The sequence below is a fragment of the Saccopteryx leptura genome, chromosome 2 (genome assembly GCF_036850995.1).
Source record: "Saccopteryx leptura isolate mSacLep1 chromosome 2, mSacLep1_pri_phased_curated, whole genome shotgun sequence".
NCBI classification, from domain to species: Eukaryota; Metazoa; Chordata; class Mammalia; order Chiroptera; family Emballonuridae; genus Saccopteryx; species Saccopteryx leptura.
This window is the reverse complement of record NC_089504.1, coordinates 180014806-180038089: the sequence shown is the minus strand read 5'-3', so window position 1 is coordinate 180038089 and position 23284 is coordinate 180014806. Positions and strand designations below refer to the sequence as shown.

Sequence of the window (23284 nt, the reverse complement as noted above, 5' to 3'; positions counted from 1 at the left end):
TGTAAGAGTTCTTCCCCTATCTGATTGCCCTGAATCCAGAAGCTCAAGTTTGTCTTAAGCATCTCACATGTCATCTGTCTTCATGCCTCAGTTTTCCTAATTTTCTTTTCTTAGCATTTAATGGAGGGCCTTATTCACAGAAAGCACTGAAAAAATGAATGGATGAATGACTTACAGCTGCACACAGGCATGTATATGCTCACTCCTTCCCCTTTCTGAATCTCTGCTGTAGGTCGTTAGCTATGAACCCAGTGCAGAGACCTGAGATGTTCATCATCGGTGCCCAGCCTGTGTGCAGCCAGCTTCCTGGGCTCTCCCCTGGCCAGAGAAAGCTGTGCCAGTTGTACCAAGAGCACATGGTCTACATTGGGGAGGGAGCCAAGACGGGCATCAAGGAGTGCCAGTACCAGTTCCGGCAGAGGCGGTGGAACTGCAGCACGGTGGACGACACATCTGTCTTTGGGAGGGTCATGCAGATAGGTAAGCGGCCACCAGACATGGCTTGGTTGAAGGAGCTGTGCTCACCTAGCCTGGGTACAAGCATGCTCTCTCAGGATGGTGCAGAGAGAGTGTCTTAATGGGTTCTCTCAAGGCTTAGAATTGGCCTGCAAGGAGAGAGGCAGAAGAGTCTCAGACGATGTGTTAGCCGCACAGCCGTAGCTCAGCTCAGCCCTGTCTGGGGTAGCCTGTGTGACTCACGCTGGGAAGGGCTCTGACCGTCTGAGCTGCATTTGAGTGAATGGGGAAACCTGCCCACCACCAGTGTGCTTTGTCTCTCAGCACAGTGGCCTCCTTTGAGAGCTTGGCCCTGAATGTCCATGGGCTTTCTGCCTCTTCTGCTTGGACCCTGAGAGAGAAACTGTGGGCCAAATTGGAGATAGCGGTCATTAAGTCAACCCAGGTCCTGGCTCTTTCATTTGAAAGGGGTGGGGGTGAAAGCGGGGGAAGGGGACAGACTGAAGAAGAAAGGTGAGAGGGCCACCTCTTCCCAGGTTCCTGTCCTCTCCCTCTCCCTCTCCCTCTCCCACTCCTGGCCAATGATTCTTTGGCTGCTCTATTGCTTAGCTGGAGGTGTGATCTGGGCCCTAATTGTTTTAGGCCCTTTTGAAATGTAATTTTCCTCTCCCTGGCAAGAAATTGAGAAATCCGGCCCTATTCTCTTGGGTCTTATCCTCAGGGCCATAAAAGGAAGGTGTTAGAGCACTGAGGACCCTGTCCTGTATTCTCTCAGAACAGCTTCCCTTTTGGAGTTACCCAAGCTTGGGCTTTTCCCAAAGAATGGTTTTAGCAGCAGGGGAGTTAGGGAGTTGCAGTTCCATTCTCCTCTATTATGGATACTTGGAAGGCCCCCTCCTTCTCCTGACCTCTTTCTCCCACCTCCCTTGCCCAGAGTAAGAAGTAAGGATCAGGGGAAAGGACACTTTGAATCTCTTTTTTCTCTTCCTTCAGTGTCAACTCAAGGTCCGTTGAAGGAATGCTCCTGTGTTCCCGTATCAGTCTTACTAGGCAACTTTCCTGAAAGAATAGACTTGAGCATTAAGTGGGATTTAGTGGTAATTTATCAGTCCTTCTCAAATATAGTTAGTATCTGTCCCTTCTTCCTGGTAAAGTCTTGGGTCAGCAGCACCCTCTGCCCTGAGTTTCTGGTGAGGACACAAGGGTGGCCTAGGTGTAGAGAGAGGAACTCTCCTAATCACTTGAAGGGAATAACCTAATGTATGCCTGATGTTGGCTAGGTCCTTTCCATGTGTTCCTTTGCTTGAGTGAAGGCCACAAAGTGAGGCTTTCCTTCAGACAGAAAAGCGCCGTCAGGAATAGAAGCTGCCGGATACAGGGCTGCATGGCAGAGTGACTTGTGAAAGCAGACCCTGTTCCGTACCCTCTCTGTACCCTGCTCTGTTACCAGTGAAACCCTCCTGTTTGTTTGGTTGTTTTTCATTATTCCTTTTTGTAGCTTCCCTGAGGCTTATGCTACCTGGGAAACTGTCCTTTGTTCCTCTCCCTGGGCCCAGATGTCTCCTGGTGAGTTCGTTCTCTTAACTGCTGTCTGGTGTGTGACTTCCAAAAGATCCCTCTCTTTTTTGAAGCAGCTGCAAAAGTCCACCACCAAAGGCAGCTCAGGGGGAGGCATTGGTGCTTCACCTAGTCTCTGCCCAGAGGAGCATGGAGGCACCTTCCTGGCAGTTGTAACAGAGAAGGCATGATATTGTTCTGTTCTCCTGTTGTCCGACTAGATTAAAGTCTCTCTAGTAGCTCCACTAGCCACTGGTTTAATAGCCTTTATCCTTGAGATGGTTTGAGTTTCCACTCTGAATTGTTTCATATATAGGGATCCTCCCCCACTCTGTATTGCCTATCCATTCTGAAGCCCACGTTATCTCTTGCTTGCTGAGAGGAGCACTAAGAGCCTGTGCTTAGCAGGCTTACCAGAGACCGAGATGCTGCCCATGAAAGCAGAGCCCCACCTGCACTCAGGACCTAAGGATGCCTCCAGCCAAAAGAGGCAGAATGCCTGCAGGAGACAGCTAATTCATTTGAGGACAGGTTAGGATCCCAACCATGCTCATCAGCAACGACCCTCAGAGCACAGGATGTCTGTGACAAGGATGCTCACTTGTGGGGTCACTATTGTAAAAGGTGCTTCTAAGAAGGACTCAGTTCTGAAAAACGTGTTTGCTGAAGAATGGAAGAAAGAATCAGACCCAGTACCTTGGGAAAGGGAACACATAGAAGGCATGTTTGTTGCTTTCAAATACCGAAGGGCTGTTCTATGGAGAGGGAATAGACATGCATTCCAGCAGGCAGAAGTTATAGGAAGGCCCATTTCAGCTTAATATAACAATGTTCTGGTGATTAGAGTCATTAAAAAAAAGGTGGAATGAGTTGCGTTGAGAACCCAATCAACTTCTCTGAGGAACGTTGTAAAGGAGCGCTCACAGTGGATGGAGTGTGCTCTGGGCCACAGCTGCCAGGCTCCTCCTGCCCCAGGGTGCCAGGTCAGGGTCCCGAGGCCCCATTTTAGGAAGACTTCTCAGGCGTATCCTCTCTTCCCTAAGAGCCTCTTAACCATCTTACCATCTTGGGAGCTCACACTCATAGCCTGACTCCCCTAGACCAGATAGAGCCTGGTCTCTGGCAGTGGTTCAGCACTGACTCAAATGTCAAGCCTGATGGCTGAATCATCAGTGTGACTTCCTGTACCATCTGGGTTTTTCTTGGGCTGCTCCTGGTCCACAGCTGACCAGGAATTGACCCCTGGCTAATTGAGAAAAACTGATTTGCCCAATGTGGTCTGGTTGCAAACTTCACTGTGTCGTGCCTAGATAATAAAAAGGGGGGATAAGGTGGGAGATCACTATAAACTTATCAATGATTGCAGACTGCTTCTCTCTCCATGTGCCAAGATGGTATTGTGGGATGTCTGTCTACTTCGGACCACGGAGAGCAGAAATTGTTTGGTTTAATAGCTGAGATCAGGACTGAACCTCAGTTTCCTGTTAAGAACCGCTCCCTTCCTTCTAGACCTAAGTCCATATGAGTATTACTTATTATTATTTTCTTTTTAAAATGTTTTAGAGAGAGATGAAGGCAGAGAAATAGAGACAGGAACATCGATCTGTTCCTGTATGTGCCCTGACTAGGGATTGAAGCGGTGACCTCTGTGCTTCAGGACAATGCTCTAACCAACCGAGCTATCCGGACAGGGATGTTTATTATTTCCTATAACAGCTTTATTAAAACAATCCATATACTGTACAATGTACCATTTCATAGTATACAGTTCAGTGTATATTCACAGGATTGTGCAACCAGCACTACTATCTAATTACAAAACCCTATAAAGAAACTGTATACCCATTAGTGGTCCCTCTCTATTCTTCTCCGCTCCTCCCCAAACCCTAGGTAGACACTAATCTTTCTGCCTCTATGATTTTTCATATTTTGGACATTTCCTATAAGTGGGGTCATATAATATGTGGCCTTTTATATCAGGTTCAATATGGATACAAAATGCTAAGTGGTTCACTCAGCATAGTAATCTCAAGGTTCACCCATGTTGTAGCATGTACTTGTATACTTTATGGCTTTTTTATTTTAACAGAGACAGAGCGAGAGTCAGAGAGAGAGGGATAGATAGGGACAGACAGACAGGAACAAAGAGAGATGAGAAGCATCAATCATCAGTTTTTCGTTGCGACACCTTAGTTGTTCATTGATTGCTTTCTCATATGTGCCTTGACCAGGGGGCTATAGCAGACCGAGTAACCCCTTGCTCAAGCCAGCAACCTTGGGTCCAAGCTGGTGAACTTTGCTCAAACCAGATGAGCCCACGCTCAAGCTGTCGACCTTGGGGTCTCGAACCCGGGTCCTCCGCATCCCAGTCCGACACTCTATCCACTGCGCCACCACCTGGTCAGGCACTTTATTACTTTTTATGGCTGAATAATAACCCATTGCACAGATAATACCACTTTTTGTTTACCCATTCACCTGCTGATGGACTTTTGGGCTATTATGAATAATGCTACAATGAACATTAGATTTTGTGTGAACAAATGGTTTCATTTATCTTGGATATCTTTTTAGGAGTGGAATTGCAGGGTCATGTGGTAATTCAATGTTCAACCTTTTGGGGAGCCACCATACTATTTCCAAAGCAGCTGTATCATTGTATGTTCCCACCAGCAATACATGAGGGCTCCAGTTTTTCTATGTCCTCCCCTACTTCCTCATGTGTGTGAAATGGTGTCTTATTTTGATTTTTATTTGCATTTCCTGGTAGCTGAGTATTATTTTTTATAAACATCTTTACTGAAGTAGAACATACAGCATGTGAGTTTGTGAGTGGTTCCCTACAGCAATAGAGGACCACAGTTCAGCTTTCTACTAGAAATGATCTATATATTTGGAGAGACCCTGCTGAGTGTCCCATAGATGTGTTCCCAGTACTCTGGAGTTAGGAGGCAGTGTGGACCCTATGGAAGACAGCGAGACAGCTTGAATGATCTGGATGTTATAATTCTAGTTCACTTTCTACTTCTGGTCTCTGCCACTATATCTAGCTGGATAGGGGCAGCAATAAAAAGACAGATGTGTGGCTCATAGGATGGGGAAATATTGACATTGTGAGGGAGAGGTTTTTGTAAGGATAGAGTTCTATAATTGGTCCTATGATTTCTGTTTGGTCTCATTCTTTGGTCTCATGTCTCTCCTAAATTCCTCAATGTCCATTCTCCCCTGCATTTAGGTCTGTGCCCTAGGAATCTACTGGTCGTGTAAACTTCTCTGGAATGCTTGTTAGTGTAAGCCTGGGCTGGAGGGTGTCACTCTATCTGGTATGTCCATAGGGCAGAGGAGGCAAATTTCAGCTCATTATCAAGAGACCTTTTGAGCCATTAGAGCCATGGGGACTGAAAGGCACACCTTCCTGACATTGTTTCCCTCCTGAGAGTGGTAGGGCTGAGGCTGCTGCGGCATGGGTCTGGAGGAGGCAGAGGGATGAAGAGCCTCCACTAGAGTTGACCTCCTTCGCCACCCGTCTTGCCTTGTCTTGCCTTGCAGGGAGTCGCGAGACCGCCTTCACCTATGCCGTGAGTGCCGCGGGGGTGGTGAACGCCATCAGCCGGGCCTGCCGAGAGGGTGAGCTCTCCACATGTGGCTGCAGCAGGACAGCGCGGCCCAAGGACCTTCCCCGGGACTGGCTATGGGGCGGCTGTGGGGACAACGTGGAATACGGCTACCGCTTTGCTAAGGAATTTGTGGACGCCCGGGAGCGGGAGAAGAACTATGCCAAGGGATCGGAGGAGCAGGGCCGGGTGCTCATGAACCTGCAGAACAACGAGGCGGGTCGAAGGGTGAGCTGGACCTCTCCCCAACCCCGTCCCACCCCTCCCCACACACTGCAGACCAGCTGGGCTGTCGCTGAGCTGAGCTATGAGCCGTGGCCTGGTCATGGAGGAAGGGCTTGGCCTACTCAAGGAGATTCTTACCTGCAACTGCTGATCTAGGTGCCCATATTACTGAACTAATCCTTTTTAGAAGGGTCCATTTCCCTACACACACATGTACTTGTCATTTTTTTAAACCTTATTTATTTCTCTACAGGGCATCTGTCCCATAGAGCTTAGATGCAGTCTTACAATCAGAATTTCAAACATAAGGAGTGGAGTTCTTGCCTTGACTGCCCCTATGTTACAATTTGAACAGATAGGATGATTGGAAATTTAGGCTTTTAGACTTAGTCTAGGGATTATGATTTCATTTTCTAAAAATTTTTATTTATTGACTTAGAGAAATTTGTTGCTCCATTCATCCATGTGTTCATTGGTTGATTCTTGTATGTGCTCTGACTGGGCATCAAACCTACAACCTTGGTGTATCAGGATTACACTTTAACCAACTGAGCTACCCAGCCAGGGCTTATGTATTTTTTTTTTTTTTTTAAGATTTTAGAGAAGGGAAGGGGGTGGGGGAAGAGCAGGAAGCATCAACTCATAGTAATTGCTTCTCGTATGTGCCTTTACTGTGCAAGCCCAGGGTTTTGAACCGGCAACCTCAGCATTCCAGGTTGATGCTTTGTCCACTGTGCCACCACAGGTCAGGTGGCTTGTGATTTCTTAAAGGCTCAGGTAAAAGCAGGGTTTGCTTAAGAGTTGCTGTCATACAATCCAGAAACCCAGTCCAAAAGCTCATTTAGGCCTAGTGGCAAACTGTGTGCTAGGAGTTTTAACGTAGTGAAAGCATGAAGGACAAACGATTCTTGGAAGGCTCAAGTAGACAGTTTCACTGATCACTTGTAAGATAGGATAGTCTCTGAGCCTCAGTTTCAGTAGAAACTGAACCGGAGGTGGAGGTGGACGTGCTTTATTGTGTGTGCAGAGCATAATTGGGCAACACCATTAGGTTTCCTTTATGGTATTCTGGGAAGCACACTCCTGCTCTGCCTGCACCTTGTTCATGGAGATCCCACCTCTGGGCACATGCTCAGGACTCCTCTTTCCTTTGCTGCCCTGTGAGGCTTCTGCCTCAAGAAACAGAGGGACTCGACCAATATAGCCTGCATCCAGGTCTCCCTGTAGAGAGGTCTGAGGTCTGAGTGCTGGAGGGACGAACAGTCTCCTGACAAAGGGCCAGGGGAGCACAGACTTCTTTCTGGGGGTGCTGTCCACACTTAGGTCTATGTCAAGTCAGCTGGCTTGTGGGCCCAGGCCAGGGACTTGAATGAGAGCAAAGACCAACTAATTAAAAATGAGAGCAGAGGTTTTTTTGAGAAGCAATAAATGCAGAATTTAATATTGGTTCATTGGTGGGTTACAGGATATAAATATGTTTCTAAAAATGTGTTTCAATATCAGTTTTAAAAATTGTTATATTTTTGTTTCATAGAAGTACATAGTAGAAAAATGGGATTGGAAATGTGTTTACATGAATCGGTATCTTACGATGGTGGCTTGGTAGAACATGTTATACTTGTGTAAACTTAGCATCACCAGTAGTGACATCACATAGAAATTAGAATTGGTCCCTTCCTTATCCAGTGTCTCTCTTACATATCACATATCCTGAGGTCAGATTTTTAGCCACTTGTGGGTGTATGGAGGGTGATATTGATCCATGGTGGGGTGAGGGGTAGTTGTCGATGCTCTGAACTGTGCTTGTTATGGTATAAACTGGACAGAGAGACCACAACTGTTTCAGGTGACATCCATTCTGAGGGCATCTGTGTGGCTGCCTGGGCCTCCAGGACTTTCTTCTGGTTTAGTGCTCCATTAGGCAGTCTTTGCGTATTTAACCACAACTGGAAAGAGATTGGTGAAAAGGTTAAAATCTTCACTTTATCTCCTGAATGCCCAAATTTTATCCTTTTTTTTTTTTTTTTTTTTTACAGAGACAGAGAGTCGGAGAGAGGGATAGACAGGGACAGAGAGATGAGAAGCATCAATCATCAGTTTTTTATTGCGACACCTTAATTCTTCATTGATTGCTTTCTCATATGTGCCTTGACCGTGGGGCTATAGCAGACCGAATAACCCCTTGCTCGAGCCAGCGACCTTGGGACCTTGGGTCCAAGCTAGTGAGCTTTGCTCAAACCAGATGAGCCCACGCTCAAGCCGGCAACCTCGGGGTCTTGAACCTGGGTCTTCTGCATCCCAGTCCAACGCTCTATCCACTGCGCCTCTTCCTGGTCAGGCAAATTTTATCCATTTTTTAAGATCCCTATATAATACCACCTACTCCTTCAAATCTGTTCCATCTCTCATAGGTAGTAGTCTCTGCATCGCAACTACAGTAGAGCATTTGTACCGGTCCTGAGTTATGGTGTACTCTACCTCATCATGAAGTGCAAGTTTCTGAGGACAGGGATAGCTGTGCTTTACACAGTAGGTGCATATGAATATGCAGACCAAAGTTGCCATATTGCTTCCTAGTGAGAGGTCAGATTCATGGGGGGCTGTTTCCTGTCTCTGCTCTGAGCTGTCCATGGGGCATTGTGACAGATGTGGAGGTGACTAGGCATTTATCCTAATCCAGGCCCGTTTCAGTCACAGTCTTGAGCACACTTCTACTGGCTCCTTGTCTATTTTTTTTTAATTTTAATTTAATTTAACTTTATTCATTCATTTTAAAGAGGAGAGAGAGAGGGAGAGAGAGAGAGAGAAGGAGGGGAGGGGCAGGAAGCATCAACTCCCATATGTGCCTTGACCAGGTGAGCTCAGGGTTTCAAACCAGCGACCTCAGCGTTCCAGGTCGACGCTTTATCCACTGTGCCACCACAGGTCAGGCTTTTTAAAAATTATTATTCATTCATTTTAGAGAGAGAGAGGGAGAGAGAGAGAGAGAAGGAGGGGAGGAGCAGGAAGCAGCTCCTTGTCTTATTGCCCGTAATTGTTTGTTTGTACCGGGCCCTTATCTTGGCAGCCCCTTCCATCTGCCACTTATAGCCGTCTTCCTGTGTGTCCCTGTCTTTGGCCCCCCTTCCTCCAGTTTCCCACCTCTTCTCTAACCCTTTACCTCTCCCTTTGCCTCTGTCTGCTCCAGGTTGTGAGTTTTTTTTTAATTGAATTTATTGGGGTGACAGTCAATACAATTATATAGATTTCAGCATTCTGTAACACATCATCTACATATTGTACTGTGTGTTCACCACTCAGGTCAGGTCTCTTTCTCTCACCATCTATCCTGCCTTTACCGTCTTCTACCCCCGCCCCCTTTCCCCTCTGGTGATCACCATACTATAGCCTGTGTCTATGAGTTTTGATTTTTATCTTTTGCTTAATTCCTTCCACCATTTTTACCCAGCCCACCAAACCTCTTCTCCCCTCTGACAGCTGTCAGTCTGTACTCTATGAGTCTGTTTCTATTTTGTTTGTCAGTTTCTTTTGTTCATTAGATTTCACAAATAAGTGAAATCATATGGTACTTGTCTTTCTGTTACTCGGTTATTTCACTTAGCATAATGCTTTCCAGGTCCATCAATGCTGTCACAAAGGATAAGATTTCCTTCTTTTTTTATGGCCAAGTAGTATTTTATTTTGTAAATGTACCACAGCTTTTTGATCCAGTCATCTGCTTATGGACACTTGGGCTGTTTCCACATCTTCGCTATTGTAAATACCATTGCAGATAACGTAGGGGTGCATATATTTTTTCAAATGAGTATTTTGGGTTTCTTCAGATAGTTCCCAAAGCCGTTCCTAAAGTGGAACAGCTGGCTCATAAGGCAGTTCCATGTTTAAATTTTTCAAGTAACTTCATACTGTTTTCCACAGTGGCTGCTTCAATCTGCATTCCCACCAACAGTGCCCTAGGGTTCCCTTTTCTCCACATCCTCACCAACACTTTTTATTTGTTGATTTATTGATGACCGCCATTCTGACAGGTGTATGGTAATATTTCATTGTGGTTTTAATTTGCATTTCTCTGATGATTAGTGACATTGAGCACTTTTTTTATATGTCTATTGGCCATCTGTATGTCCTCTTTGGAGAAGTGTCTATTCAGGTCCTTTGCACATTTTTTAATTGGGTTTTTTTTTTTTTTGGTGTTGAATTCCGTAAGTTTCTTATAAATTTTGGATATTAACCCCTTATGAGATATATCATTAGCAAATATGTTCTCCCATTCAGTGGACTGTCTTTTCATTTTGTTGATGGTTTCTTTTTCTAGGCAAAACTTTTTAGTCTGATGTAGTCTCACTTATTTTTTCTTTTGTTTCCCTTGCCTGAGGAGACATATTAAAATAAATATTGCTATGAGAAATGTTGGAAATTTTACTGCTTATGTTTTCTTCTAGGATTTTTATGGTTTTGATTCTAACATTTTAAGTCTTTAATCCATTTTGAGTTTATTCTTGTGTATGGTGTAAGAAAGTGGTCCAGTCTCATTTTTTTTTTTTTTTTTGCATGTATCTGTCCATTTTGCCTGGCTCTATTTATTGAATAGACTGTCTTTACCCCATTGTATGTCCTTGCCTCCATTGTCAAATATTAATTGACCATAAAGGCATGAGTTTATTTCTGGGTTCTCTGTTCTGTTCCATTGATCTATATGTGTGTTTATATGCCATTACCATGCTGTTTTGATTACTCTGGCCTTGTAGTATAGTTTGATATCAGGTATTGCAAGTCCTCCAACTTTGTTCTTCTTTTTCAAGTTTGATGTGGCGCCTGAATAGGTGGTGGCACAGTGGATAGAGTGTCGGACTGGGACATGGAGGACCCAGGTTCAAAATCCCGAGATTGCCTGCTTGAGTGTGGGCTCATCTGGTTTGAGCAAAGCTCACCAGCTTGAGCTCAAGTTCACACACACAAAAAAAGATTGATGTGTCTATTTGGAATCTTTTGTGGTTCCATAGAGATTTTTGGTATATTTGTTCTAGTGTTGTGAAATACACCATTGGTATCTTGATAGAAATTGCATTGAATCTATACTATACATTGCTTTGGGTATTATGGACATTTTAATGATGTTAATTCTTCCTATCCATGAACATGGTATACGCTTTCACTTACTTGTATCTTTAATTTTTTTTCTTCTGTATCTTATAATTTTCTGAGTACAAGTCTTTTACATTCTTAGTTAAATTTATTTCTAGTGGTTTTTTTTTTTTTTTTTTTTTTTTTTTACAGGGACAGAGAGAGTCAGAGAGAGGGATAGACAGGGACAGACAGACAGAAATGGAGAGAGATGAGAAGCATCAATTATCAGTTTTTCTGGGTTTTTTTGGGTTTTTTGTGGGTTTTTTTTTTACAGAGACAGAGAGTGAGTCAGAGAGAGAGAGATAGACAGGGACAGAGAGAGATGAGAAGCATCAATCATTAGTTTTTCATTGCACATTGCAACACCTTAGTTGTTCATTGATTGCTTTCTCATATATGCCTTGACTGCGGGCCTTCAGCAGACCGAGTAGCCCCTTGCTGGAGCCAGTGACCTTGGGTTCAAGCTGGTGGGCTTTTGCTCAAACCCAGATGAGCCCACGCTCAAGCTGGCGACCTCGGGGTCTTGAACCTGGGTCCTCTGCATCCCAGTCCGATGCTCTTTCCACTGCGCCACCGCCTGGTCAGGCATATTTCTAGTGTTTTTTGTCTGTTTGTTTTCGGTGCAATCATAAATGGGATTGTTTTCTTTGTTACCCTTTGTGATAGTTCATTATTGGTATATAAAATTGCAACTGATTTCTGGATACATATTTTGTATCCTGATACTTGACTGAAGTCATTTATTAGTTCTACTAGTTTTTTGGTGAAATCCTTAGGATTCTTTCTATACAATTTTATATCATTTGCAAATAATGACAATTTTACTTCTTCCCAATTTAGATGCCTTTTATTTCTTCTTCCTGTCTGAATGCTGTGGCTAAGACTTTTAATATTATTCTATGTTGAATAAAAGTAGTGAAAGTAGACATCTTTGTCTTGTTCATGATGTTAAAGGGAACAGTTTTAGTGTTTTCCCATTGAGTATGATGTTGGCTGCAGGTTTGTAATATATGGCATATATAGCAGTGGTCTACAACCTTTTTTGGGCCACAGATCAGTTTAATATCAGAAAATATTTTCACAGACCGTGCTTTAGGGTGGGTCGGATAAATGTATCACGTGACCGAGACAAACGTCAAGAGTGAGTCTTAGATGGATGTAACAGAGGGAATCTGGTCATTTTTAAAAAATAAAACATTGGCCTTGGCCGGTTGGCTCAGCGGTAGAGCGTCGGCCTGGCGTGTGGGGGACCCAGGTTCGATTCCCGGCCAGAGCACATAGGAGAAGCGCCTATTTTGCTTCTCCACCCCATCCCTCCTTCCTCTCTGTCTCTCTCTTCCCCTCCCGCAGCCAAGGCTCCATTGGAGCAAAGATGGCCCGGGCACTGGGGATGGCTCCTTGGCCTCTGCCCCAGGCACTAGAGTGGCTCTGGTCACGGCAGAGCGACACCCTGGAGGGGCAGAGCATCGCCCCCTGGTGGGCAGAGCGTCGCCCCTGGTGGGCGTGCCGGGTGGATCCCAGTGGGGCGCATGCTGGAGTCTGTCTGACTGGCTCTCCCTGTTTCCAGCTTCAGAAAAATACCAAAAAATAAATAAATAAATAAAACATTGTTCAGACTTAAATATAAATAAAACGGAAATAATGTAAGTTACTTATTCTTTCTCTGCGGACCGGTACCAAATGACCCACGGACCAATACTGGTCCACGGCCCAGGGCTTGGGGACCGCTGATATATAGTACATTGAGGTATATTCCTTCTAGTTCCACTTTGCTGAGAGTTTCTATCATAAATCAGTGCTGGATTTTATTAAATACTTTTTCTGCATCTATTAATAATGATCATATGATCTTTATTTTTCATTTTGTTTATGTGCTGTATCATGTTCATTGATTTGTAGATACTGTACCAACATTTCATCTCTGCAATAAATCTCACTTGATCGTGGTGTTTGATCGCTCTAATGCAGTGGTTCTCAATCTTTCTAATGCCGTGACCCCGCAATACAGTTCCTCATGTTGCGGTGACCCCAAACCAAAAAATAATTTTGGTGACTACTTCATAACTGTAATTTTGCTACAGTTATGATTTGGAATGTAAATACCTGATATGCATTATGTATTCTCATTGCTACAAATCAAACATAATTTAAACATAGTGATTAATCACAAAAACAATATTTAATTATATATTGAGAAATATTTATTACTAATGGACCTCCTTACCTAGTGTATTGGGGCTACCATTCCGTAAATAGCTGCTTAACTAATGGATCTGTTTTTTCCAGATTAGTGGCAAGTTTTCTATATAGAACAGTGTGAACTACGTCATAGGATACACTGCAGTTTCTGCACAGCATGGTATCTTTCAGGGCTCTTTCACACTATAAAGCAGCGGTTTCTGCGGTGGAATCCACATCTCATTTACTTCAATGGGAGACCCGTGGATTCCACAGAAGAGAGATCCCCTGTACGGCAGAAATGCAGTTCCACACATTTCTTCCTCTCCTATTCAAGTCAATGGGAGGCCGCAGCAGATTCCGCTCAAATATAGAGCATGTTGCTTAATTTTTTCCACGCTAGAACTTTTCCTAGAGCAGAAAAATTCCAAAGGTGGAATCCGCCACCCCCAATAGACTTCTATAGGAGGCAGATCTTTTACACTGCAGAATCCGCACAGCAGATTCCTCAGTGTGAGGCCTCTTTCAGTCTATTGGGGGTGGCGGATTCCACCTTTGGAATTTTTCTGCTCTAGGAAAAGTTCTAGCGTGGAAAAAATTAAGCAACATGCTCTATATTTGAGCGGAATCTGCTGCGGCCTCCCATTGACTTGAATAGGAGAGGAAGAAATGTGTCGGGAACTGTCATTTCTCCACCTCTTATTGAAATCAAAAGGAGGCTGTGGCGGATTGTGTGGTAACCCGAGATTCTCGGGAGCTCTCTTCCACAAAATCCGCCGCACTCCCAATGAAATCAATAGGAGGCAGAGTCAATGCCGGAAACCGCTGATTCCAGCAGTTTCCTCATTCAGAATATGGGAAAATAGTGGGAGATATGGGAGATAATTATACATTGGGGAACAGTGTGAACTACATCTTATAGTGGTCTCTTATAGTATAAGACCGATGTAGTTCACACTGTGTAAATGTATGGTGCTTTGTGTAGGTGTAAGCTGCTTTGTGTACTGTGTAATGATTACACACAAAGCAGCTTACACCTACACAGTATTGTGTGTATGGTGTGTGTACTGTTTTCACATTATTAACCTTTTTTACACCAGCAGGCTGTCTCGCAGGCTCTCTTGGCTCTCCACCTCTTGCCTCTCCACCTCCTAGGCTTCTGTCCTCCGGCGCTTGCTGCACCCGCCCACTGATGACGTCAAGCGCCGGACACATGTAATGCGCTGCTATGGACTGTGGAGTGTCCCCACCCCTGCTTCCCCGCCCCTTAGGTCCCAGACGGATGATGCAATCACGTCTGCGCATGACCGAGACCACAGGCATTCAGTTTGGAACACAGGCCGTGCGTTCAAGCTGAATAGCGCTGCTGCAGATGGTAGTGCGGCTTCTCAGCGGCTAAAGCCATCGGAAATATGTATTTTCCGATGGCTTTAGGCGACCCCTGTGTTTTGGTCATTCGACTCCCGCCGGGGTTGCGACCCACAGGTTGAGAACCGCTGTTCTAATGTATCGCTAGATCTGGTTTGCTAATGTTTTGAGGATTTTAGTATGTATGTTCATCAGGAGTATTGGCCTATAATTTTCTTTCTTTGTAGTGTTTTTATCTGGTTTTGGAATTAGAATGATATTAGCCTCATAAAATGACCTGGAGTCTTCCCTCCTCTTGAATTATTTTGGAATAGTTTGAGAAGGATAAGTGTTCTTCTTTAAATGTTTGGTAAAATTCAAATGTGAAGCCCTCTGGTCCAAGACCTTTAGTTTGTTGGCAGTTTTTTTTTATTACTGTTTCAATTTCATTAGTTGTAATCTGTCTATTCAGGTTGTCTGATTCTTCCTGATTCAGTTTTGGAAGATTGTATGTTTCTAGAAATTTATCCATTTCATCCAGATTGTCCAATTTGCTGGCATATATAGTTGTTAGTAGTATTTTCTTACAATCCTTTGTATTTCTTTGGTTTCAGTTGTTACTTCTCTTTCATTTCTGATTTTATTTATTTGGGTACTCTTTCTTTTTTTCTTGATGAGTCTAGTGAAAGGCTTGCCATTCTTGTTTATCTTTTCTCTTTTTTTTCTTTTTCTTTTTTAGCGAGAGAGGAGAGGGGAAGGGAGAGAGATGAGAAGCATTAACTCCTATCTGTGACACTTAATTGTTCATTGATTGCTTTCTCATATGTGCCTTGACCATGGGGCTTCAGCTGAGCCAGTGACCCCTTCCTTAAGCCAACAACCTTGGGCTCAGGCTAGTGACCATGGAGATCATGTTGATGATCCCATGCTTAAGCTGGCGACCCCGTGCTCAAGCTGGTGAGTCTGCCCTCAAGCCAGCAACCTCAGGGTTTCGAACCTGGAACCTCAGTGTCCCAGGTCGACTGCACTACCCCCAGTCAGGATCAGTCATTATTTCTTCAAATAGTTTCTCGACTCTTTGCTTTCTCTCCTCTACTTCTGGTACCCCTATGATACAGATGTTGTTATGCTTCATGTTGTCCCAAAAGTTCCTTAAACTCACCTCATTTTTTAAAATTCTTTTTTCAGCTCTGGCCAGTTCAGTTTGTTAGAGTGTTGTCCTGAAACAACAAGGTGTGGGTTTGATCCCTGGTCAGGGCACCTACGGGAAGTGACCAGTGAATGCACAACTAAGTGAAACAACAAATGAGTGCTTTTCTTTCTAAAAATAAATAAAGTTTTGGGGGTTTTTTGCTGCTCTTAGTGTTTTTCCTACCTTGTCTTTCAAATTGCTGATTCAGATCTCTTCTTCATCCAACTTCCTGTTTTTTCCTTCCACTATATTCTTCATTTTAGTATTGTATTTTTCAATTCTGAATGCTTCCTTTTACTATTTCAATGTCCTTTTTCTGAACTTAGAACTGTTGTAGTTCTGAGTTCCTTGAGCATCCTTAAAACCTTTTTTTTTTAATTCAGTGAGAGAAGGGAAGGCAGAGACAGATTCCTGCATGTGCCCAGACTGGGATCCACCCAGCAAGCCCACCAGGGGCAATGTTCTGCCCATCTGGGGTATTGCTCCATTGCTCAGCATCCAAGCTTTTCCTAGCAACTGAGGTGAGGCCATAAGTGCCTGGGGCCAATTCGCTCCAATCCAGACGCAGCTGCAGGAGGAGAAGAGAGAGAGAGAAGCAAGAGGGTTAGGGGTGGAGAAGCAGATAGATGCTTCTCCTGTGTGCCCTGACTGGGAATTGAACCTGGGACGTCCACACGCCGGGCCAATGCTCTACCAGTGAGCCAACCGACCAGGTTTGAACTCTATATCTGGTAAAGTTTTTGCCTCCATTACATTTAGCTTTTTTTCCTGAAGATTTTTTCTGTTCTTTCACTGGGACCTGCTTTTTCTCCCCATTTTAGCTGCCTCTTTGTGTTTGTTTCTATATATTAGGTAGATCTGCTATGACTCCAAGTCTTGGTAGCATGGCCTTATGTATTAGGTGTCCTGTGCAACCCAGGGGCCCAGTCCCCGTGATCACCTGAGCTGAGAGCTCCAGGAATGACCCTTGTGTGGGTATGTGAGCCCTCTTGTTTTAATTGAGTCTCGATTGTTGTTGGCCTCAAGCTGGCTGACTATGGCGATCAATCCTGACCACAGTGTATGTGCTGCTGTGCAGGTGGTAATCACAGAAAGCAGAATTTGGCTCACCAGAATCTGGTTTCTATTGAGATCTCCCTTTTGATATGATACTTGTGAAGCTTATTGGATCCTGCTCTGAGGCTGTCTGAAGCTAGCCACTGGGTGTGTTGCTTCTGGGGTCTCTTGGTAGGGACTTCGGTGCAGGCAAGTGTCAGGCGCTGCCTGTGACTGGCCCTGAGCAACCTGTTTGGAGTTACACAGCAATCAACAGTTTGTGGCTGTCCTTGCTTGGCCTGTGTGTGTGTGTGCAGGAAGGACCAAGCTGTTCACCAAACAGTGGCCTGGGGCAGGTCAGCAAAAGTCCTAAGGCACCCTGAGATCTACCCGTTCCTACCTCTACTTGCCAGTTGCCTATTAAGCTCAGTCACTGAAAGAGCCTTTGTCAGTACTTGAGTTGCAGAAAGTAGGTTCTCAGTGAGTCATAGGTGGTGTTCACCAGATTGATACAGTTTCAAACTTGGTGCCAGTGCTAGGTCTGAGGCCACTCGGAAAATGTCTCAGGGTATACCAAGTCTAGCTATCACCTGCTGGGTACTCTCACAATTTTTTGGTGGGGTGGGTTTTTAGGGATTTGTCAAGCTGAGAACAGATCAAGATTTTGCTGTGTGAAGGAAGGATTCTGTAGCAGTCAGGCATGCAAGGGAAAAATGGCTCCCATTCTAGAGCCACATAGCTCAGTCTGTCCCAGATTCTGCCAGGAGCCAAATCTCAGCTGCATGTAGCCATCAGGAGTCAGGAGGATGGGGTTAGCGCATCGCCCATGAAGGGGATATGCCAGTCACTTTTGGGAGAAGGTGCAGGAAGTGGCCCCCACCTCAGAGCCACACAACTCAGTCAGTCCTGGATTCTGCCCATATCTCAGCAGGGTGGAGCCTCCAGTAGTTGGGAGGGTAGGGCCACCAGGAGCCCAGAGAGTGGGGCTAGAGGATCTCCTGTGAGTGGGGAGGGAGGAACCAGTGAGGATCACAGGAAAGTGGTGGGAATGGCTCCCACGTCAAAGCCACACAACTTAGTCACTGACACCCCTTGATTCTGCCCAGACCTCTACACCTAGGTCTAGGCAGCTGGCTCCTCAGCAGGTCATGAGCTCCACAGGATGGGGCAAGAGGGAATCCAGAGGTTGGCACTATTGCTTTCCCCCAGGCTGATGCCGTATGGAGGGGAAGGCTCCACCCAAGAAAGATGGTGTCTGTGGTGTAGGAGAGTGACCCAGCACAGGGATCCTGGCTGCTGTCCCTCTAACTCGCTTCTCAGAGCCACAAACTCCAGTCTCTCCTCACAGGACTCTACTCAGTTTGCACTTCTTCCACCAGAGCCCAGGTGGAGTGGCTGTAATGAGATTTTGGGCATTAGCACTTTTAAAAGGGTACCAGTGTCTCTAGCAGACTTCTGTCTTTCCCTGGCAGACAGAATCCCCACTGGTTTTCACAGCCACATGTTATGTGAGCACCCCTTCCAGGCTCTGATGCTCTGGGCTGGGGAGCTTGGTTTGGGGTTGAAACCCCACACTTTTCAGGGGGACCCCCATCCTCTGCAGCGGAGCTATCCCTCCAGCATCTCAACCACCACCCGTGGGAGCTGGGCCAGCCCCTTTCGCATCTCTGCCCCCCCCCCCATCTTGCTGTGGTTTATTCTGTAAATCCTTGTTTATATGATTTCTCTTTGCCTGACCTGTGGTGATGCGGTGGATAAAGTGTTGACCTAGAATGCTGAGGTCGCCGGTTCGAAACCCTGGGCTTGCCTGGTCAAGGCACATATGGGAGTTGATGCTTCCTGCTCCTCCCCCTACTACTCTCTCTCTCTCCCCTCCATAAAATGAATAAATAAAATCTTAAAAAAAAAAAAAAGGTTTCAGTTAGTCTTCAGTTGGTTATTCAGATTGTTTAATCTATATTTTAGTTGTAATTCCAGTTTGGTCCTAAGGAGAAGTGAGTGTATCTTCCACCTACTCTGCTGCCATCTTGTATCCCCCAGATTGGGAATTTTTGTCCCTCTATTTTTTTTTTTTTTTTTTTTTTACATTTTTTTTTTTTAAATTTTTTATTATTTTTTTATTTATTCATTTTAGAGAGGAGAGGGAGAGAGAGAGAGAGAGGAGAGACAGAGAGAGAGAAGGGGAGAGGAGCAGGAAGCATCAACTCCCATATGTGCCTTGACCAGGCAAGCCCAGGGTTTTAAACCAGCGACCTCAGCATTTCCAGGTCGATGCTTTATCCACTGCGCCACCACAGGTCAGGCTGTCCCTCTATTTTTTAATCTATGCCCAGGGAACAGACCTCAGCCATCAATCATTGTCTGAAGCCAGAAGCATTCATCTCCCACCTCCTCACACCTGCACAGAAAGTTCCACAGGAAGGACTAAAGGGTGGCAGGGATGGAACATTCCCTGAACAAGTATTTTACAACTAGGTTTTTTGTTGTTGTTTTTAAACAGAATATCTGGGATTTGACATTTTGACCACAAAATAAATCTTAGGCATACTTTGTAAGAAATTTCTCTTGACTTTTAAGAGCCTCTAGTATCTCCATTTTAGATATTGATGGCAAGAGCAGTGAATTGATACTGCCTTGTCACTCAAGGGCTTCCAAGCGTTTTCCAGATAAAAACTGCCTAATCCTTGTGACATTCCCATCAGTTACCAAGCTCAGTCATACCATTAGGTAGAAGTGAAAAAGAACTTAGAGAGGGCTTTGCCAGGGGAAAAGTGCATTTTTAAAAACATTTTATTACTTTTTCAGTTAGCAGGAAGGGCCAAAAATTGGGATTTCCCCCACTTCTTTTACAAGAGGAACTTACATATTATCGATAGTAAAATATTTTCAAAACACAAGAGTGATGTTTCTACAACGTCTTTCTTCCCAGAGGAAGAATGGAATGAGTGTCTAAATAGTGAGGATCAGTGACACTCTTCCTCCTGGGTTCGTTTTACTAAAATTCCTGTCGTTACTCTGTGAGGTCCTGCTTCGACTTTTTCCCCCTCAAATCTTCCTAAGTGTTTGCTCCCAGTGGAGATGCTTATCCTGTTCCCTTAGTCACTTAGCATCAAGGTACACAGTTTTAGGCCCTTAATGCATCCTTCTAACAGCAGTGCCAGATGCCTGACATCCCTGTCTACATCAAGGGCCATTTTCAGAGGAATGTCAGATCCGAGCTCAGACCGAGGATGTGTGCCAGAAGGATAATTGCAGGCCCTGGCTTTGAAGTGCCTGTTGGAATGGAATATTGGTTCTTTTATGCCTTGAACCTGGAGCTGCCAGCCAAGTGCAGGTACCTTTAACCCTGGGAAGAACCTACCTTCTTTCTTCACCCTAAGCTGTTTTTAAGCCCTGAGACTGAAGTGTAGAAGTGCTGGGCATTCTGAGTGCCTTCTGGCTTGCCCTGAGTAGATTACGGAGGCTCTCTACAACTTCAGTTTTTCCATCATAAAGTGGGGGAATAATTTCATACTAGGAAAAAAAGAAAAGATCAAGGAAAATTTGGATAACAGTAATATGATGATGGGTAAGCTATTTCTTATACCTGCATTTGTCTCTGCATAGTGCTGAATAGACACAATCGGGGGCCTCTTGAAAAGAAATCTGAGAAGAATCCTTGAAAAATGAGTCCTTGCTCAGTTGATGACAATAGTTGTGGCATAGGTAAAATGTTCTGCAGTGGACTTGCGTTTTCTTAAAATTAATTTGAGAGAGAGCGAGCGAGAGAGAGAAACATCAATTTGTTGTTCCAGTTATGTATTCATTCATTAGTTGATTTCTGTATGTTCCCTCACCAGGGATCAAACCCACAATCTTGGCATATTGGAATGGCACTCTAACAACTGAGCTACCCAGCCAGGGCTGTAGGCTTGCTTTCTGACCCTGCCATCTGCACTCTGGGCCTGCTGCCAGGGTGATTTAACACAATGCATCAGTATGCTTTCATTGGGAAGCACCTTGTAAGCAGTGTTCTGGTCTACTCTTGTTTTACCTGTTGATTTAGGATAACCCACGTTCAAATCTGCTCTACATTATTGTGGTTCAGTGACTTCCAGGGTGGAGTTAACTTCAAATAAATCACCCCTGTAGGTGGACCTGCCAAGCTGCTCTTCCACTGCATGCGCCTTGCCCCTCTCCCTCCACTGTCACCACCTCTCCCAGGGGATCAGATACAATGTGGTCTGTGGTGAGGCTCCTGATGAGTCTATGGAGATAATGACTGTTGAATTCTTAGAGGACGTGGCAGGACCAGGAGAGCTTTGGCTAACCAGGGCCCTGCCTGTAGTTTCTGTTATAGGCTTGTAATTGGACTGGATTTTGTTTTCTGACTTGTACTGGACACATTGTGTTGGTTTTTATTTGTTTGACATCAAATAGATATATCTTTTTTTTTCTGACACATTTATGAGACAAATTTCAAGTAATAAGAAATGGATAAAGTGGAAAGTGCAAGTGTCCCAGGCCACCCTCGTCACGCCTCACCAGCATGTTTCTTCCTTGTGCTCCTTTATTATTTGCTGTCAATCAGAGCAACTGAGGATCCTGGAAAGATCTTTGTCTACAATGGAACAGCTCCTCCTCCTGCCCCCATCAGCCCTCTTCTGTACTTGGCCAGTGGCCACTCTTGCCACCCTCCTGACATCTTCCATCAGGGGCTCTCCTTCTTATTTCCTTCTTTCTCCTTCCCCCAGGCTGTGTATAAGATGGCAGATGTAGCCTGCAAATGCCATGGCGTCTCTGGGTCCTGCAGCCTCAAGACCTGCTGGCTCCAGCTGGCTGAGTTCCGCAAGGTGGGGGACCAGCTGAAGGAGAAGTACGACAGCGCCGCCGCCATGCGCATCACCCGCAGAGGGAAGCTGGAGCTGGTCAACAGCCGCTTCAACCAGCCCACCCCCGAGGACCTGGTGTACGTGGACCCCAGTCCTGACTACTGCCTGCGCAATGAGACTACGGGCTCCCTGGGCACCCAGGGCCGCCTTTGCAACAAGACCTCGGAGGGCATGGATGGCTGCGAGCTCATGTGCTGCGGTCGCGGCTACGACCAGTTCAAGAGTGTCCAGGTGGAGCGCTGCCACTGCAAGTTCCACTGGTGCTGCTTTGTCAAGTGCAGGAAGTGCACGGAGGTCGTGGACCAGCACGTCTGCAAATAACCGGGCCACACTCCTTGCCTCCTCTCCACTCTGCCTCACAGAAGATTATATTATATAAATCTATATAAATATATTTTATATTTGTATAAATGAAAGGATGGATGATAATTAAAAGAAAATGGAAAGGAAAAGCTTATTTAAGAGATGCTTTGAGAATTGGATTTTGCTGGTTCTCCACTCCCAGCAGGTGGGACAAAGGTCTTTTTCCCCTCCCTCTGGTGAGGACCCTTAGGATGTAGGAACTTGGGAATATTTGCTGTCAATCCACCATGGCCTTGAGGAGCGGGGTGATGGTTCGATGGAGAAGATTTTGTCTGGAAGCCTGGAGTCTTTGCTGGGTTGCTGACTGCCCTGTGGCCCCAGCCTTTGGGCCAGGAGGTCCTGTGGAAGGTGGCAGGAACTCAGCTTAAAACTTGACATCTTCAGGGTCTTGCCCAGAATGTTGACAGACCCTGTGAGAGCGCTGGTGCTTTCCTAGCTTCCATTTGTGTGCATACTTGCAGAAATGAGAAGTGGTCCAATGTCATCACTGACCTGTGACTGCAGAGGGACCCATACCTCCCCAGGCCTGTCTTTCCAGTAAGAATTACTCTTCCTCCACAGGTCACCAGCTCCTGCCACAAGCTCCCTGCACCAGAAGGAAAGGAGGCCATTGGACCTGGCATGTTAGGAAAGACGCAAACTGGATATATGTGCCTGACCTGCAGAAAGCCGGCACAGGACCGGACTGAGTGAACGTTGCACTGTGCTCCACCAGGGAGAGGAAACTTATGATGCTGCTGCTGTCACTTCCTCCCTCAGCGGAGGCCTCACGAACGACAGAATGTGTAGCTAGGTCAGGTTTGGCTGGCCTGGCCTGGTCTCTTCATCTCTGCCCCAGATGTACAGTTTTTCTCTGACATTAAATACCCTTCACGGAAGCTTCTCTCCCTTTCCTTATTTGGACCCATGATTCTTTTTTATGAGTCTCCTTATTTTTTACCTAATCCTCAAACCCCGCTATATGGTGCACATATGGAAAAGGGTAAGGAAATTGAGACTTTTCAGAACTCTAGTTTGGTGATCAGAGACGGACAGTGTTATGAGAATTAAATAAGGTAATGCATTTAAGTGCTGTCCCCTAGGGCTAACAGAAAGTTAAATACTCAATAAATGGTAGCTATTAATATTATTATTATGAGTAAAAGAATTCAGAGATTTAAGTTCAAACTTCACACTTACCTTCCCGTTCCCTTCTTCCTCCATTTACGGCCTGTCAGTTAACCCTGGTTTGTTCCCTGGGTCCTTGGAAAGGTACAGGCTCTGGGTATACTGTCTGCAGGAGTCTCTCTATTGCCAGCTCCAGTAGCTGGGGTCAGGAG

General features: G+C 45.2%; 1 protein-coding gene across 2 annotated transcripts in view; it reads left to right on the top strand.

Moving 5' to 3' along the window:
• Positions 1–22990, top strand: part of WNT5B (Wnt family member 5B) — a 158604-nt gene extending 135614 nt beyond the window's left edge. Inside the window, exons 3-6 of one of the 2 annotated variants that reach the window (XR_010749283.1) lie at positions 233–480; positions 5563–5855; positions 21465–22110; positions 22527–22990. Coding sequence is in view for 1 of the 2 variants with exons in the window: in XM_066369480.1 (XP_066225577.1) it covers positions 233–480; positions 5563–5855; positions 21465–21923 (1000 nt within the window). In the remaining variant the exon portion in view is untranslated. Of the gene's footprint in view, positions 1–232; positions 481–5562; positions 5856–21464 lie in introns of both variants that reach the window. The other variant, XM_066369480.1, reaches the window with a different exon arrangement.
• The last annotated feature ends 294 nt before the right edge of the window (positions 22991–23284 follow it).